Below are 19,498 nucleotides of genomic sequence, written 5' to 3'. Positions count from 1 at the left end.
TTTTTGATTTTGTTTACTTGAGCCTGCTGCATTTTTTTTTTTTTTTGATGAGTGCCTTAAGGTTTATCCATTTTGATTTTTTTCAAAGAACCAGCTCATGGTGCTGTGAATTGTGCAAGACTGTTGAATCTCAGATCTGTACCTCTGAAACAAATAATGCAATATATGTTAAGAAAAAAAAGAAGAATAAGAAGGTAGTGGGAGGGGAAGAATGAAGCGGGGGAAATTGGAGGGGTAGACGAACCATGAGAGACGATGGACTCTGAAAAACAAACTGAGGGTTCTAGAGGGGAGGAGGTGGGAGGATGGGTTAGCCTGGTGGTGGGTATTGAGGAGGGCACATTCTGCATGGAGCACTGGGTGTTATGCACAAACAATGAATCATGGAACACTTTGTCTAAAACTAATGATGTAATGTATGGGGATTAACATAAGAATAAAAAAAGAAATTAATTAAAAAAAAATAAAAAGAACCAGCTCATGGTTTCATTGCTCTGTTCTATTTTTTTTAGTTGTTTTTTTTTTTTTTAAGATTTTATTTATTTGACACAGAGAGACACAGCGAGAGAGGGAACACAAGCAGGGGAAGTGGGAGAGGGAGAAGCAGGCTTCCCACAGAGCGGGGAGCCCAATGTGGGGCTCGATCCCAGGACTCTGGGATCATGACCTGAGCCGAAGGCAGACACTTAATGACTGAGCCACCCAGGCGCCCCATTTTTTTAGTTTCTGTATCATTTATTTCTGCTCTAATCTTTATGTCCTTCCTTCTACTGTTTTGGCTTTTGTTCTTTTTCTAACTCCTTTAGGTAGAAGGTTAGGTTGTTTGAGATTTTTCTTACTTCTTGAGGTGGGCCTGTATTGCTATAAACTTCCCTTTTACAACAGCTTCTCCTGCATCCTAAAGATTTTGGACCATTGTATTTTCTTTTTCATTTGTTTCCTTTTAAGATTTTATTTATTTATTTGAGAGAGCACAAGGGAGAGAGTATGAGCTGGGGGAAGGGCAGAGAGAGAGAGGCAGAAGCAGGCTCCCCGCTGAGCAGGGAGCCTGACATAGGGCTCAATCCCAGGACCCCGGGACCATGACCCCAGCCGAAGGCAGACACTTAACTGACTGAGACACCCAGGCACCCCTGTTTCCATTTATTTTTTTATTCTTTGATTTCTTGGTTGATCCATTGATTGTTTAGTAGCATGTTATTTAACCTCCATGTATTTGTGGTCATTCCAGACTCTTTCTTTTGGTTGACGTCTAGTTTCATAGCATTGTGGTTAGAAAAGATGGATGGTATGATTTCAGTCTTCCTGAATTTGTTTGGACTTGTTGTGGCCTAACTTGTGATCTCTTCTGAAGAGTGTTCCATATGCACTTGGGGGGAAAAAATGTGTTTTCTGCTGTTTTAGGATAGGTTTTGAATATATCTGGATGGATATATGGATTTCCATCTGGTGCAGTGTGTCATTCAAAGCCACTATTTCCTTGTTGACTTTCTGTTTGGATGATCCTGTACATTGATGTAAGTGAGGTGTTAAAGTACCCTTTTACTGTATTATTATCAGTGACTTCCTTTCTGTTATTAACTGCTTTATGTATTTGGGTGCTCCCATATAAATATTTACAGTTGTTATATCTTCTTGTTGGATTGTTCCCTTTATATTTATATAGTGTCTGTTATTTGCCTCTCGTTACACTCTTTGTTTTAAAGTCTAGTTGTCCAATATAAGTATTGCTACCCTGGCTTTCTTTTCACTTTCATTTGCATGGTAAATGCTTTTTTATCCCTTCACTTTTGATCTGCATGCGTCTTTAGGTCTGAAATGAGTCTCTTGTAGGCAGCATATAGATGGGTCTTGTTTTTTTAATCCGTTCTGTCATCCTGTGTCTTTTGATTGAAGCATTTAGTCCATTTGCATTCAAAGTAATTATTGATAGATATGTATTTACTGCAGTTTTGTTACTAATCTTGTGGTTCTTTTTGTAGTTTTTCTCTGTTCCTTTCTCTCATGCTCTCTTCTTTCATGGTTTGCTGGCTTTGTTTAGTGGTATACTTGATTCTTTACTCTTTTTTGCATATCTTTTACTGGATTTGATTTGTGGTTACCTTAGGTTTATATATAACATCTTATGCATATATTAAGTTGATGGTCACTTAAGTTTGAACCCATTTTTTACTCCTTTCCCTTACAGGTTTTAGGTGTATATGGTGGTATACTTTATATCCATTTATTTTGTGAATGCCTTGACTGATTTTTATAGATATATTTTAATGCTTTTGTATTTCCTACTTTTATTTACTGTCTTTCTTTCCACTGAAAGAGTTCCCTTTAACATTTCTTGTGGGACTGTTTTAGTGGTGATGAATTCCTTTAACTTTTGTTTGTCTGGGAAACACTATCTGTCCTTTTATTCTTTTTTTTAAATTTTATTAATATGTTAATCACCGTACATTACATCATTAGTTTTTGATGTAGTGTTCCACGATTCATTGTTTGCGTGTAATGTCCTTCTATTCTGAATGGTAGCCTTGCCAGATAGAGTATTCTTGGCTGCAGGTATTTTTTTTCTTTTAGCCTTTGAATATATCATACCACTGTCTTTTGGCCTTCAAAGTTACAGCTGAAAAATCAGTGATGGCGTTATGTGGTTTCCCTCCTACATAACTGTCTTCTCTTGCTGCTTTTAAAATTCTCTGTTTATCAGTCCTTTTTGCCCTTTTAAATACTGTGTGTCTTGGTGAGGACCTCTTTGGGTTGATTATGTTGGGAGCTCTCTGTGCCTCCTGGATCTAGATTTCTGTTTCCATCCCAGAATCAGGAAGTTTTTGGCTATTATTTCTTGAGATAAATTATCTGCACCCTTTTCTCTCTCTTCTTCTGGAATCCCCATAATGTGAATGTTCTACTTGATGGTGTTGCTGAATTCCCTAAGTCTATTTCTGTTTTCTTTTTTTTCCCTCTGTCCTGTTCAGCTTGATTGTTTTCCATTACTCTGTCCTCCAGGTCACTTGTCTATTCTTCTGCTTCTCCTAGTTTACTTTTTATTTCATGTAATATATTTTTAATTTCAGTAATTAAGTTCTTAATCTCTGTTTTGTTCTTTTTTATATTTTCTGTCTCTTTGTTAAGAGTCTTACTGAGTTCCTCCACTCTCTTCTCAAGTCCAATGAGTATCTTTATGACCACTAATTTAAATTCTCTATTAGGCATATTATCGCTTTCATTTAGCTCTCTTGCTGTGATTTTTGTCCTGTTCTTTCATTTGGGACATATTCCTCTATCTCTTCATTTTGTTGAACTCTCTGTGTCTGCTTCTGGGTGTTAAGAGAGTCAGCTATGTCTCCTGCTGTTGGAAGTAGTGGCCTTATGAAGAAGAGGTCCTGTAGTGCCCTGCAGCATGATGTCCCCTGTTCACCAGAACCTGGTGCTTCAAGGGGTCTTCTATGGGTGTTGCATGCATCCTACTATTGTAATTGAGCTGCCTTTGCTTTTAGTCCAGTTATCTGCAATAGCTCTTTGCCTTTTGTGGTCAGGGTTTGTTCCCTGTATTGTTAGTGGGTCATTCTGGGGTCACCTTGGTCTTAAGGTGAGTTAGACCATGCGTTTGCCAGAGATGTGGTAGCCCTGAACTGCAGGAGACTACGGAAGTGGGGCATGCAGTGCTGGCAAGGTCCACACTGGCAAGAGGGACCTTGCAGCTGCTGGGGATCGAGGCAGGCTAGGTTGGAGGGGTCAGATTCGTTGAAGTGCCCTGGGGCAGGATGCATACTGTTAGCAAGGTTTATGTCGGTCTGCTGTGGGAGGGACCTGGAATGGAGACCTGGCTGAAGGAGGCATGTCCACAGGAGAGCTGGGGTGCAGTGGTGGTGTATGTAAGTTAGTTAGAGAGTATTGGAGCTGTGCTGGTTCCTGCAGGTGGCTGTGTGTTTATGCTGGGGGGTTGGGGGGAGGGAGGAGCAGGGGAAGGAAATGGTGCCCACCAGCTCCTTTGTTCCTAGAGAGGTCTCCCAAGGATCCCTGCCCCTCCAGCACATGCTCTGAGATTAGCAAACAAATCTCCCTCCCCTATGCCATATGCATTTTTCAAACTAATGCTGCTAATGTTGTATCTCCTCAGGGCTTGTTTTTTGTGCCATCTCTTTAAGGGCAGAGACTCAGTCTCCTCTCACCCTCCAGGCTCTCTTACTAGTCTGCTGATTTTCAAAGTTCCAGGTTTAAAATCCCACTGATTATAAGTTTTCAAAGCCGTGTTAGGGGGTTTCATCTTCCCATGTAGGCTTCCTGATGCAAGAGTCTGTTTCTCTCCCCTCTCTGTGCCCAAGGTGTCCATCCCTCCTGTGTTTAGTCCTGTTGGTCCGTTTAGCTCCCTACCGTGTCTCCACCCTTCCTACCTGCTTCAATGGGGTCTCTTCTCTATATTTAGCTGTGGAGAGTTTGTTCTGCTAGTCTTCAGGTCATTTTCTGGGTAATTTACACTAATGTAGGTGTTATTTAGTTGTATTGGTGGGAAGTGGTGAGCTTAGGGTCCTCCTACTCTGCCGTCCTCCCCACCTATCGACCTTTTATACTTTTAAATACGTTATCAGCTGGTCATAGCAAAACAATTCTTTTATCCTTATGATAGTGACAGGGACTGCACTGAATCTCTCAGTTATTTTTAAATTTAATTGGCATCTTTACAATATTGAGTCTTCCAGTCTATGACCATACGGTATAAGCCTTTATTCAAGAGGTTCTATAAAGGTTTATAATTTTCTCTGTAGAGATTTTCTATTCTTCATTAGATTAACTGTCACAATTTCATATTTTCATCATAGCAATGCTATAGTTAATGGTTTTTTTTAAATGTTTATTTCCAATATAAGTACAGTGTTTAAGGATTTTTATGGAAGTCTTCTATTTCTGGTATGTTAACAGTTTTCTCATGAGTTTTTTTGCCTTTTCTTTCTTATTCTATAGTTATGGTGAATCTTACTGGTATTAAACTAGCCTTGAATTCTTGGATAAATGTAACTTGATCCTGATATTATCCTTTTTAAATATTGTTGGGCTTTGTTTTTATTTAGGATGTTTGTATCAGTGTAGTTCTTTCTTACATTGTCCTGTTGAGTTAGGTATCAAAAATTTTGCTAGTCTCATAAAATGAGCTGAAGTTTTGTTTTGTTTTGTTTCCTATTCTCTGTAAGAGGTTGGCATTATTTCTTCCTTAAATGGTTGGCATTATTGTTGGCATTATTTCTTCCTTAAATGGTTGCTAGAACTCACCAGTGAAGCTCTTTGGGCCTGGAGTTTTCTATATAGAACTTTTGAGTATTCATTCAATTTCCTTAGTGGTTAAAAATCAACGCAGGTTTTTCTAATTGTTAAGTCGGTTTATTAAATGACATTTTTCTAGGAACTGTTACCCATTTTGTCTAAATTTTCAAATTCTTGATATAAATTAATCCATAATAATTTATTTTTAATATCTTCAGATCGATGGGTAATATCCCCTTTTCATTTGTGATGTTCATTAGCTGTGCTTTCTCTGTTTTGAGATGTATTCTATAAAAGTAGTATAAACTACAGTTACTTGTATCTGCTCATTATTATTGAAGAGCAGGTACTAATACAGAAATCTTAGATATATCATGAATGTTGCAGTCACAGTAACTTGTCTCATTTTTATTTGAGAATTTACCACATTGATCTGTTGTTGGTCTTTGCATTTCAGCCATGTAAACGTGCAATTGGAAGGATAGAAGAGTAGGTCACAGAAACCAAGTTAGAAGAGAGTTTCAAGAAGATAAGTAGCCAGTAATGTCTAGGAAAGTTCAAGGAGAGGGCAGATTGGAAGTCTTAAATTTGACAGAAATAGATCTTATTAACAGTGGTTAATAAACAGTGGTCAACCTCTTTGTCTCATTTAAGACTTGTGACCTTAAATTGTTTTAAGACACTCCTTGTTTCAAAATCTACCAGGCATCAGGCATAAAGTTTTCAAATTCTTAACTGGAAAAATTGCAACTATACTTTTTTTTTTTAATTGCTTCAAGTTATTACTTTAAGCTCAAGGGTGAAATTCACTGACAGGAAATTTGGGAAAGCTTTTGTTCCTTCTGTTCATCCTGTAGATATCAAGGCTTAAATCCACAGTTTTAGTGCTTTCATTTTCTAAGCATGAATTACCTTTTATATCAAAATCTAATTTTTTACCTGGCATATTTCTAATTTTGTTCATTTGCAATGTGCCTTTAAATTGAGACCTTACATTGAGGTCTTCTGAAATGCAGTATAGAAGCTCATGAAAATACTGAAGTAGGTAATCATGCTTCACATCTATGGAAATTCTATTTAAACTTAACATAAAAAATCATTTTATCTTTTCCTTTCACTTTAGGAACTTGTATCCCTGAGGCCCTGTAAAGCTGCAGAGCTGGTTGCTACTCACTTTTCTGAACAGATTGAAACAGTCATTAAAAAACTTCAGGTAAATATTGCAAAAATATATTGGGAAGAAGCATCTAGTGGAGAGACAATTATTGAATATCCACCTAAGAACTTTGATTGTAGTAATGTCTTCAATACATAGTTGCCATTTAAGCATTTTTTTACACAATGTGTGTGCGCGCGCGCACGTGTGTGTGTGTGTGTGTGTGTGTGTGTGTTTGGGAGCAGTTGTATGATGATCTCTGCATCTGGAAAGGAAAGAGTGTATCTTTCTGCATGATACATAGTAATATCACAGAAACATTTTTAGAACTATGCCCTGTACTTAATCTAGAATTAGTAATCCACAGAAGATCCCCCCTCTTTTTTGGTTTTTGTTTGTTTGTTTTTTACTATAGGAACTACAGCTCTATTCTCTTTGAGGTTGACGTTATTTATTATTTATTCAGACTTTTGTCTCAGTTTGGGTTAATGCTATTTAGAATTTTTCTTGGGAAATCTTAATTAGGATACAGTTATATTAATGTCAAATACTGAGACGCTCAGTTTCAAGTATTATTTAGTGACCCTAGGATTCCACTTGTCACTATGATTGCAGTGCTGGTAGTGCGTTTTGCTTACTGGTGTTAGGTCCACAAGTGATAGAGGTAGGGAATAGGACCATGACAGCAACATAAAGCATGACCTAGAGTCCTCAAGTGCCCATAAGTGTAGGAGGGGATAACTATGCAAGAGGAAAACCAAAGCATTGAGTGGAGGGCAGCTGGAAGGAGAGACAAAGATCTGGAACTTGTTAATTTAAACACTTGTCACGGCCTCACCGTGTACCACAGTATGGTAGGCCTTGGGTTGCAGATAGGAATGCAGCCTTTTCTTTAACTTTCCATGTGGAAGAAAGAAGCACTTATATAACCATGCAAGGTTATAAGTGCTACACCAGACACATGGAGAAAGTGTTACAGAAGCAAGAGGAGAGAGTGACTGACTGAGGCCAGGCGAGAGCTCCCAGACGTGCCTGGGCTGGGTCCTGAGCGATTGGCATCAGTTTTCTAGGCAGAAGAATTGAGACTAACTTTCTAAATAGAGGATTCTGGGTATGTAAAGACTTGAAGGCATGAGACAACATGCATATCCAGAGAATGGCCAGGTCTGTGACTATGACGTCCTGGTGACAATGGTGGGAGGAGCATTCAGGTAAGTCAGAAAAGTTCTGATGGAGGGAGGAGTTAAAGGTGTAGAGGCTAGAAACTAGAGTTTGCACTCTGGTACTGAACTGTCTTATGTGTAGTGCTAAGAAATTATACCATATCTTCTAGATAACCTAGAGAATTACTGAAGTTTTTCAGCAAAAGGACATCATTAGATTCATTTTACAGAAAATTAACTTTATAGTGTGGGGAGTGGACTAGCAAAGAGAGCATATGGAGAAGAGAGACCACGTAGACCAGTCAGTTAGAAGGTGAAGGCTCTAGGCAAAAGATGGCGAGGATGGGGACTAAGTCTGTGGCAGTGATGTGGACGGGTTTAGGATGTGTTTGTGAAGTAGAACATGTAGGGCTTAGAATTGAGTCGAAAGTGATCGGAGAGGTTAAAAGTGACTCCCAGACATCGGGCTTGGCTGTCCAGCATGATGAGGTCCGTTAACTCAAGATAAAGACACATTCATGGATTCAATAAATATTATGTACCTGCTGTGAACCAAAAACACTGTTATGTGCCGAGGATACAGAAAACATATACATGTATCCCTGTGCTCAAGGAAGAAGATGGGTAAGCCAAAAGACAGTTGCAGAATAATTGGACTTGAATGATGACAGAGCATTGCCCAGGATACTGAGGAAGTACATGGAGAGTCATCCAGTCCATTCTAGTGATGAGGACAGGAGGACGCTTCTGCTACAACTACTCTTCAGTCCACAGAGCCTCTCCGCTCTTTAAAAGTCAGCAGTTTCTGATATAGCTCCTCATCTTTAAGTGTTGTTACTGTCATTTAAAATGTAAGGCTATCCAATGCAGGGCTTTCTATTTTCCTTAGTCTCTAAAGATCCTTAGAGATAGGCCAAGTAAATGAATATAATGTCACTCATTAGACAAACATAAAAAAGCTGAAGTGTCATGGATTTTTTTTTTAAAAACTGGCTATTTGATTGTGGAGTGCTTGTTGAGTCGTACACATTTAAAGAAATGAAGTGTTTACTTATTGCAGAGATTTACTGAATATGAGAGAATCCCACACAAATTTTATAAAGTACCTTTCTTGGTGGCAAGAAATATGCTTCTGACCAATTGTTTTGAGAATTCTTGAAATGAAAAAGAAAGCCAGAATATTAAGTTATAACCAGAAGGAAAGTCATATTTAAATAAAACAAAATGATAGACCAGGGAAAAGATAGAAAATCAAAGACTGATAAACATATCTTAAATGTTGTCTTCTAAATTACATTAATCCTTTCCGGTTTTGAGTTCTGTGCTTTATACAGGTGAAGTTTGAATATATCCAAAAATAAAGAAAAAAGAAAAACTAAGCTATAATTTTTGCTTAGCTTTCCTAAGAACTTAAAAACATTATTTTATTCATATAGTATTTTAAGGTATATCTCATTTAATTCTCACCTCTACCCTGTGCAGAAGGCAGAGAAGATACTGCTGTTCTCTTTTTCACATAAGTAAACTGAATTGCTAAGAGAGTCAGTGATTTATACAAAGTCATATAGCAAATAAGTGGAAGAAGCAGAACCCAGATTTTATGGCATACTGACGGCTAACATGTTGCAGTGTGTTCTCTTCTGTAGCTGATTACATTGGGGAGTTAATGAACTTTTCTGGTGCTGCTTGCTGTTTGGGCCTCAAACTCCCACCCTACTTAGGTTATCTCACAGTAGGCTATCCTCCCAAGAAAAGGACCAGGTAAGGCAGTGGGAACCCCTCAGTGTAGCTAGAATGCACTTGTCAGCACGGCAGTTCAGAGCACCTGCCATTCCTAGGTCCTTATGCTGAGAACTGCCAAGGGATGGATCTTAGTAGAGGGCTTTTTTTTTTTTTTTTTTTTTGCAATAATAAGGCATTTGTTTCTTCTGCATTCAAAAATGGAATGTGTGACAGTGATTTGAATTACTGGGAGGAAATGACCTCCAAATGACTTGAGAATTTCTTAGATCTCTACGGAGGACTTAATGGAAATTTCTGCACTTTAAAGGGATATTCTAGTTTGGCATAGTTTTAAGAATTTGTTTTTAAATATTTAATTGTATTTTTAATTGTTTTTCTATTCAGAACCAGGTTTTGCTTTTCAAATTTTTGAGGAGTCTTCTTGACCCAAGGTATGTTAATAAATTTAAGTTTTTTATTATACACAGATGAAAAATCAAAGGACATAAATTGAGGTTAAGAATACTGGCCCATTGTGGGGTGCCTGGGTGGCTCAGTTGGTTAAGCGTCCAACTCTTGATTTCAGCTCAGGTCATGATCTCAGGGTCCTGGAGCTTGCTTAAGATTCTATCTCTGCCCCACCCCCCCCACCCCACCCCCCAAAAAAAAGAGAAAAAAAGAAACTGGCCCATTGCATCCAAATAGTATAATCAACTTTTGATTTTTAATGTTAGTTTGAGTAATAGTTTCATAGATTATACCAAAATATATGATGAAAGTAGATTATATCTTGAGGGAATACTTTTCTTTGCATTTGAACATGAGCATACATGTTGAGTTGTTATCATTGTAAAAAACAATAGTGAAGCCAGGCCATGAAGACATGTTTTAGGAAGAATCCGATGACCAGCTAGCTTCTGCCTTTCTATCCTAACTTCACCGCTTCCTGTTCTGTATTCCATGCTGTGGATTGATAGCTTTACTTTCAAAGTAAATACCTAATTCCCAGCTCACCTCTAAATTTATTCCCTCTTAAATCCTCATTTGAAGTGTTAGTTTTAAATAACTTCTCATGGTGGTGTGAGAAGCAAAGTTTAATCTTTTTTTTTTTTTTCTCCAAGTGCTACTGTGGTACTCATCAAATAAAACTAACCCAGAGAGATGATGAGATTAGTAATGGATTTGTAAGCAAAGCAGTTCTGTGTGTGAGATCTTAACATTTTGCTGTGACTAGGTGGACTAATTGGGAGTTGAGTGGAATAATATTTAACATCTTCTAACACAGTCACTCTGTCTTAACTGGAAGTATGTGTCAGAATCACCTTAGAAACTTGTAAAAATACAGACATCTGGGCCCAAGCCCACAGAATCATTGTGGGTGGGGGATATTTTTGATGTACACGCAGAGTTAAGCAACAGTGGCGTGAGTGTAATATTCCAGTATGACAGACTTTCGCGTCAGACATATAAACTTCTATGTTGTGTTATAACGTACACTAGCCATTGAAAACAGTAATTTAGTTACTTTAGTGATAATCTCAGTTTGGGTTATTCTGTATTCTGTGCTATTTTTACATACCAAAATGCCAGTTTTGTTGATTGTAATAATTTTCTGAAATCTTAGTCATTTAAATCTGGAGTAAGCTATGCTGCATTCAAGTTCAGTCATCCAGATGTGCATATGCAGATACTTAGAAGAGCAGTCTGACTACATACCCCGCACCCCTGTTCAAGACATCTTCAAATTATCAGTGTTTTAGTTCCCTGTTCTCAGAATATCAAATGAGGCTAGATACCTTTATTTTTATTTCTCTTAATCATTTGGCTCTCCCTCAGAGCCATTTTCAGCCAAGGTCTATTTCTATAATGAATGGATAGAAACATCTTAGATCAGTTGGGGACTGGTGGGGAAAAGATGGGGAGAGCAGGGAACAGAGATGTGAAAGAAGAGTGGAGGTTCTGGGCAGACCGAGGAAGGACCCAACTTCAACCCCAGCCCTTTCTTCAGATCCTGTGCACCCCTTTTCCCGTGGCCCAATTCATTCTGTTCCTCTCTTGTGGCACATCCATTCTCCTCGTCGTGTGGAAATGTTGGGGTTCAGAGCCTCAAGAATTCTTTCTTCAGACGTCTCCAGTGCTAAAAGGTGTTTTTATAGCATGGGACAGGACCCTTAAGCAGAAAGGGCTGCCCTGAGATTGTGAGGAGAAGCTGATTGTATACTATGGAGTTGGGGGAGGTAAAGACAGGGATGTTTCCAAAAGGATTTTCATATGCTAAAGAGGACTCTCGGGATACTGACAGCCTAGCTATTGTCAAGCTAAGGTTGTTTTTCCCTCTAGCAAGACATTAACATTAACACTGGGAGTTCAGGGAAGAATGTATATTCTGCCTGCCTCAAGTATTTGTCAATGGACTGCAGGTTATAAGAAAATTTAATTTCATCTACATTTCCTTTTTGCCTTTGTTCCCCACCTCACTAGAACCTGGAGCCTCTTCCCTTAGAATAATTTATTTGATCAAGTCCTTTTTCCCTCAACCATCCTACCTGGAGAGACCCAAGCTAGAAGGACAGAGGAAGTTCAGCTTTGTGCTTGGCCTTTTCTCACATGGAATACAATACAGAAGATGATATTGACCAAATCTGACTTTTTATAAATAAAAAAATACCAGTATTAGGTGATATAAATATCACTACAGCTATTACTCTGAATGACTGATTTTCCATCACATTTCAGCCTTTTGAAATAAATACGCTTTTTGACTAATCTGAAAAAGGGATTAGAGTCTTGTCAGGTTCTGGGAAACAAGGGGGTATGGAAAAGATACTTAGAGGAAAAAGAACAGCAAGAATAGGTAGACTGGGCCTGCCTGGCAGTTTTCACTGGCAGATAGTGGAGACTGTTTTTTGCCTTTGATTCTTCCCTTTCTGTTCTTTATTTTATTTTATTTTTTTTATTCTTATGTTAATCCCCATACATTACTTCCCTTTCTGTTCTTAAGCAATAGTTTTTTTTGTTTTGTTTTGTTTTTAAACAGCTAGGTTCTCCCCCCACCACTCAAGAAGCATTTTGGCAAGTAAGGAAAATGAAAGAAAACAGTCATTTTCAGATGGAGACTTTTTGTATATGTGTGTCATGTCAGAATATTGCCTTTTTTTTTTCCTTTGGCCCACAAAATCTGAGTTAATAGGATCCTTATATATACATTTTTTATTTAACATTTACAAGTGTTCATTGAGTTGTTTTTGAGGGGGTAGCCTTTTATTTTGTCAATACATTTTTAAAGGGACAAATCATCTATTTATTATTTATATTTCTCTATTGTCTTTATTCAATTTCTTTATGTTATCTTTGCTATGTGTATAATGTCCTCAGTAGAATTAATCGACCTACAAAGATCTTGGTGGCATCTGTACATAGATAGATAGTTTTTGGCGGGGGAGTTAATCCTACAGAAGCAAATTACTTCCCTGAATTGAGGCCAACAGCTTGGGAGAGAACGGATTTGCATTCCCTTCCAATTCCCTTCTTTGGGACAGCTGCTGCATAAAGCCCACCCCACCCCCACTCCCTGTGTGCGCTCCTGCCAGGCCAAGAATTCTCATGGGAGTTCTCCTGATATATATTTACATCCAGATGTAGGCCTTTTGTGTAGTGGGGATGTTTGAAGGATAATACAAAAGGACATTGATGGTTTTTGTGGGGCTTTGAGCTGCATGAGGAATGAAGAGAATGTGCGAGTATATTTATATTCACAATATTTTCCTCAGTACACTTCTCTTGGTAATGTCGATTTAGTTTTTGTTAACCATGTCCTGGAGACCTCTGAAATGTGGTGTGATTTTCTTGTAGAAAAAAAAACACATAAAAGTCACATTGTATTTCTAATCTTTAATCAAAATAAACATTGAGCATTGCTAAGAAAATGAGCTTTGCCAAGGAGCAAAACATAGATTATGGAAATGGTTATATATTGGATTTAAGTTGAACCTGTGTTTCTGTGGATAATTTTGAAAGAATATTTTAACATATTGACACTCATTGTTGAAATAGCGTATTTCAAAATTAAAATAAAAACTTAGAATGTTATAGGGGCACCTGGGTGGCTCAGTAGGTTAAGCGTCCGACTCTTGATTTCAGCTCAGGTCATGATCTCAGGGCTATGAGATCGAGCCCCACCCCCCCACCCCCCCAATTGGGATCCGGGCTCAGCAGGAGTCTGCTTGAGATTCTTAGCCATCCCCCCCACCCCATCCCCCGCCAGCGTGCGCACAAGCACACACACTCTCTCTCTACAATAAATAAAACCTTAATAATAATGTATTATGTTCGTGAACTTTGACATAGGAAAATTCATTTCTGCTTGAGTGACTTCCTATGCTTGTCCAGGCTTACTACCAGATATCCTATTGTTAGGATAAATTCTCTTCTACACTTCAGAGGTTCTTCTGGCTGGACTAAGAATCAAATTGACATGAGTCAGATTAACAGGAGAAAAATTTAATCTCATATGTATGAAAACCCCACATACATGAGAGTTTCAAAGACAGAAAAGTAAAATGAGATACATATGTCATCATGAGCTAAGGAATGGGATATAGGGAACTGGGGCTTCAGAGGGGAGGAGGGCAATTCACAGGGCAAGAAGAAGAGCAGATGTTTAGTATTTAGATGTTTGCCCTGCCATACAGATGGGTCACTCAGATAAAATTTATCTCTGATAATAACTCTTACTCTGGGAAAGTCTCCCAATTTAGGTTCTTTTAGGTAGTTAATGGAGGGGCAAAAGTTTCTCTTTAGCTCACAGGGCCTTGATTGCCTTTAGCTCAAAATAGTCCACATACCAGAGTAACACGTTTTGAGGAGACTTGTTCTGAACCCTTCAGTATCTTTGGTTAGTATATCGCCAGCAGCTCAGGTTCAACCTTTTAAATCATAACATATCATTTCCTAATCTCCAGGCCTTGCAGATGTATGGATGGATAGATGGATGGATGGATGATAGTAAGCGAGCAAGAAAGAAAATAGTTTACACATGTTTTTTTTTATTCCTTTATTCAAGACTTCTTTATAATGAAATTGGTGTCTGCTAAGTACTGTGCTAGAGGTTGAAATGGCTCAAAATAATACTCACTTTTTCTCAATCCAAACCTGCTGCTGCTTTATTTTCTCTCGTAGCAAATGGCATTATCTGCCCATTTACAGCATGCTAAGCATTCTGACAGGCATGGAAGATGAAATAGTGAATAAGATGGGGCCCTGCCTTGAGGGAATTTACATTCTAATGGAGGAAATAGATAAGTAAGCAGGCAATTACGTTTAAGTGTCTTAAGTAAAATTCTGAGAGTGACGATGGATTCTTCACTTTGTTTTACCTACTCCAGTCTCCACCTTCTCAGCCACAGCACACAGAACCAGTCATGACATCAACCTCTTGGGTACCTCCTGTATATATGGGGCTCCTCTGTTCTGTCCCCTACTGCCCTGGTTCTCTCTCCTGATCCCTCCTGCTGGCCTCCTAACCAGCCTTCCTAATTCTTCTCCTTCCATCTCTAAGCAGGCAAGAGTTCTTCTTCGCAAAGTTCTTTCTGTTCCCTTATCCAAGGCAAAATACAAACTCCCCATGGCCCTTGTTGATGTGATTCAGGCATATCTATCCAGCTTCATTGTCTTCCTTTTTCCCATTTCTCTTTACCCCTGTATTCCTCGGCAGTACTGGCCTGTTTGTTCAGAGGAGGCGCTGCATGTTGTCATTCCTCCCTTTGCATATGTGTTCCTCCCTGTTGGTCCACTTTGTTTTCTCGAGAGCAATTTAATATATGTATTGTATATATATATTTAATTTATATATGTTATTAAGAGCTCTCAAGTTATACATATGCTTTGATCCAGTGATTCAGTTTTGGAAAATATTTTTTAAGGAAATAGTGTGAAAGAAAAAAGTAGTTAATATTAAGATACCTGTATTAGCATTTACGTAGTGAAAAAGCTATTTTAAAAAGAAGATGGGGAAATAAAGGCCATATATGAAAGACTCACAGCTAATATCATCCTCAGTGGGGAAAAACTGAGAGCTTTTCCCCTAAGGTCAGGAATATGACAGGGATGTCCACTCTTACCACTGTTGTTCAACATAGTATTAGAAGTACTAGCCTCCGTAATCAGACAACAAAAAGAAATAAAAGGCATCCAGGTCAACAAGGAAGAAGTCAAACTTTCACTCTTGTCAGAAGACATGATACTCTATGTAGAAAGCCTGAAAGACTCCATCAAAAAAATTGCTAGAACTGATACATGAGTTCAGCAAAGTTGCAGGATATAAAATCAACAGAAATCTTTTGACATCTATACACCAATAATGAAGCAGCAGAAAGAGAAATCAAGGAATTGATCCCATTTACAGTTGCACCAAAAACCATAAGATACCTAGGAATAAACTTAACCAAAGAGGTAAAAGATCTGTACTCTGAAAACTATAGAACACTTATGAAAGAAATTGAGGAAGACACAAAGAAGTGGAAAAACATTCCATGCTCATGGATTGGAAGAACAAATATTGTTAAAATGGCTATACTACCCAAAGCAATCTGTATATTGAATGAAATCCCTATCAAAGTAACGCCAACATTTTTCACAGAGCTAGAACAAGTAATTCTAAAATTTGTATGGAACCAGAGAAGACCCTGAATAGCCAAAGGAATGTTGAAAAAGAAGAGTAAAGCTGGAGGTGTCACAATTCCAGACTTCAAGTTATATTATGAAGTTGTAGTTATCAAGACAGTATGGTACTGGCACAAGAACAGACACCTAGGTCAGTGGAACAGAATAGAGAATGTAGAAATGGACCCACAACCATATGGTCAACTAATTTTCGACAGAGCAGCAAAGAATATCTAATAGAAAAAAAGACATTCTTTTCAACAAATGGTATTAGGAAAACTGGACAGCCACTCGCAGAAGAATGAAACTAGACCACTTCCTTACACCATACACAAAAATACATTTAAAGTGGTTGAATGACCTAAATGTGAGATAGGAAACCATCAAAATCCTAGAGGAGAACACAAGCAGCAACCTTTTTGACCTTGGCTATTGCAACTGCTTACTAGACACATCTCTGGGGTGCCTGGGTGGCTCAGTAGGTTGAGTGACTGCCTTCAGCTCAGGTCATGATCCCAGAATCCTGGGATCGAGTCCCACATTGGGCTCCCGGCTCGGCGGGGAGCCTGCTTCTCTCTCTGACCCTCTCCCCTCTCATGCTGTTTCTCTCTCCCTCTCTCTCTCAAATAAATAAACAAACAAATAAATAAATAAAATCTTTAGACACATCTCTGGAGGAAAGGGAAAACAAAAGCAAAAATGAACTACTAGGACTTCATCAAGATAAAAAACTTTTGCACAGCAGAGGAAACAACCAACAAATCTAAAAGGCAACCTACAGAATGGGAGAAAATATTTGCAAATGACATACTGGATAAAATCTATAAGGAACTTATCAAACTCAACACCCCAAAAATAATCCAATTAAAAATGGTCCGAAGACACGAACAGACATTTCTCCAAAGAAGACATACAAATGGCCAACAGACACATGAAAAAATGCTCAACATCACTTATCATCAGGGAAATACAAATCAAAACCACAGTGAGATATCACCTCACACCAGTCAGAATGGCTAAATTTTAACTCAGGAAACAACAGATATTGGCAAGGATGTGGAGAAAGTGGAGCCCTCTAATGCTGTTGGTAGGAATGCAAACTGGTGCAGCCACTCTGGAAAACAGTAAGGAGGTTCCTCAAAAAGTTAAAACTAGAACTACCCTATTATGCAGCAATTGCACTAGTAGGTATTTACCCAAAGGATACAAAAAATAGTGATTCAAAGGGGCACGTGTACCCCCTGATGTTTATAGCAGCATTATCAACAATAGTCAAATTATGGAAAGAACCCAAATGTCCATTGATTGGTGAATGGATAAAGAAGATGTGGTGTATATATACACTATGGAATATTACTTAGCCATCAAAAAGAATGAAATCTTGCCATTTGCAATGATGTGGATGGAACTAGAGTGTATTATGGTAAGCAAAATAAGTCAGTCAGAGAAAAACAAATCTTAAGGTTGGTGTGGCTTTTATAATCCTACCCTTTTCTATTTATGTTACTATATATTTTTTTAAGATTTTATTTATTTTATTTGAGAGAGAGAGAATGAGAGACAGAAAGCACGAGAAGGAAGAGGGCAGAGGGAGAAGCAGACCCCCTGCTGAGCAGGGAGCCCGATGCGGGACTCGATCCAGGGACTCCAGGATCATGACCTGAGCCGAAGGCAGTCGCTTAACCAGCTGAGCCACCCAGGCGCCCTATGTTACTAGTTTTTACTCATTGCTTTTATTGCCCTTGTTTTTTGTTTCTTTTTTTTTTCTTGGTATTCTACCTTTGGTTTTAATAGAGCATTTTATATGATTCCACCTTTTTCTCTTAGTATATCAGTTGTATATTTTTTTAGTGGTTTTCCTTCAATTTGCAATGCACATTTATAACTAATCCAAGTCCAGTATCAACATCATATTACTTCATGCATAGTGTCAGTGCCTTATAACAGAGGATTCCTTATTCCTCCCCCTTGTCCCTTATAACATTGCTGTCGTTCATTTCACTTATCCATAAGCTATAATCACTGAATACATAGTATTATTGTCTTGGACAGAACGTTTTCTGTTAGATTAGTTAAGAATAAGAAAAATAAAACATTTTATTTTGCCTTTATTTATTCCTTCTGTAATGCTCTTTCTTTATGTAGATCCAAATTTATGACCTATATCATTTTTCTTCCTTTTGAAGAACTTCTAACATTTGTTGAAAGGCAGGTCTGCTGATGACATATTCTCAGTTTTTGTCTCAGAAAGTATTTTCTCCTTCACTTTTGAGAGATAATTTTGCTGGATACAGATGGATCTAGATGCAGATGGATGGGTTTTTTTCTTTCAACACTTTAAATACTTCCTTCTCCTCTCTTCTTGCTTGTATGGTTTATGGAGAGAAGTCTCATGTAATTCTTATCCTTGGTCTTCTATAGGTAAGGTGTTTTCCTTCCCTCTGACTTCTTTTAAGATTTTCTCTTTGTCTTTGATTTTCTGCAGTTTGAATATGAGAAGCCCAGTTACAGATTTTTGCTGTTTGTCCTATTTGGTGTTTTCTGAGCTTCATGATGGGTAGTTTGGTATCTGTTATTAATTTGGGGGAAATTCTCAGTCATTATTGCTATCAATATTTCTTCTGTCCCATTTTTCTCTTTCTTCTCTTTATGGTATTACCTTTTATACTTGTCCCACAGTTTTTGGATATTCTATTCCTGCCCCCAGGTTGTTGTTGTTTTTTTTTTCTTTGTATTTCATTTTGGAAATTTCTATTGACATATTACTGACATACCTTGAAGCTTACTGATTCTTTTCTCAGCTGTGTCCAGGCTGTTGATGAAGCCATCTAAGGAATTCTTCATTTTATTCAGTGTTTTTCATTTCTAGCATTTTCTTTTGATTCTTTCTTAGAGTTTCCATTTCTCTACTTACTTTACCCATCTGTTCTTACATGTTATTGCTTTTTCCTTTATAGCCCTCAGCATATTAATCATAGTTGTTTTAAATCCTGTCTGATAAATCCAGCATCTCTGCCATATTTGAGTTTGGTTCTGATGCTTGCTGAGTCTCTTCAAACTGTATCCTTGTTTTGTTTCTTAGGATATCTTGTAACTTTTTATTGAATGCTTGAAATGAGGTACGGCATAAAAGGAACTGAGGCAAATAGGCCGTCAGTGTGACTTTTTATGTTTACCTGGCTAGGAGTGAGGCTGTGCTTACTGTTTACTATAGCCATAATTGTCTGAGGGTGAAAGTTCCTTGGGTGTCCTTGTTTTTGTTTCCATGATTGTCTTTGGGTTTCCCTAGAGAGTTTTCCTAAAGTCTGAGCTGTGTAGTTCTTTCAGTTATATTTCTCTATTATTATATAGGCGTGCCCTGTTGATGTGGTGGTGAATTATGGTGAAGGGGAAGCATTCTGTAGTCGTGTAGATTAGTGTTCACTCTTTTGGTGAGTTGTATCTCTGGGTAGTGACCCTCCCAAGGACTTCTCAGTAGCCCCTCTTCCTTTAAGTGAGACAGGAAGTCTAGAAAGGGCAGGACCTGGGTTATTTCTCTTCCCTC

General features: G+C 38.1%; 1 protein-coding gene across 4 annotated transcripts in view; it reads left to right on the top strand.

The window, feature by feature from the left end:
- The window catches only part of VPS8 (VPS8 subunit of CORVET complex), a 252,839-nt gene that overhangs the window by 143,710 nt on the left and 89,631 nt on the right, over nt 1-19,498 (top strand). For all 4 annotated transcript variants that reach the window (XR_010409242.1, XM_054504291.2, XM_054504292.2 and 1 more), the window contains exons 34-35: nt 6,377-6,466; nt 9,700-9,746. Coding sequence is in view for 3 of the 4 variants with exons in the window: in XM_054504291.2 (XP_054360266.1) it covers nt 6,377-6,466; nt 9,700-9,746 (137 nt within the window). In the remaining variant the exon portion in view is untranslated. The remainder of the gene's footprint in view (nt 1-6,376; nt 6,467-9,699; nt 9,747-19,498) is intronic.

The sequence above is a fragment of the Mirounga angustirostris genome, unplaced genomic scaffold (genome assembly GCF_029215605.1).
Source record: "Mirounga angustirostris isolate CCGP_5_RB_7025 unplaced genomic scaffold, mMirAng1.0.hap1 SCAF_1, whole genome shotgun sequence".
In the NCBI taxonomy this organism is placed as follows: Eukaryota; Metazoa; Chordata; class Mammalia; order Carnivora; family Phocidae; genus Mirounga; species Mirounga angustirostris.
The sequence above is the reverse complement of the archived record's forward strand: the minus strand, read 5'-3'. Positions and strand labels throughout refer to the sequence as shown.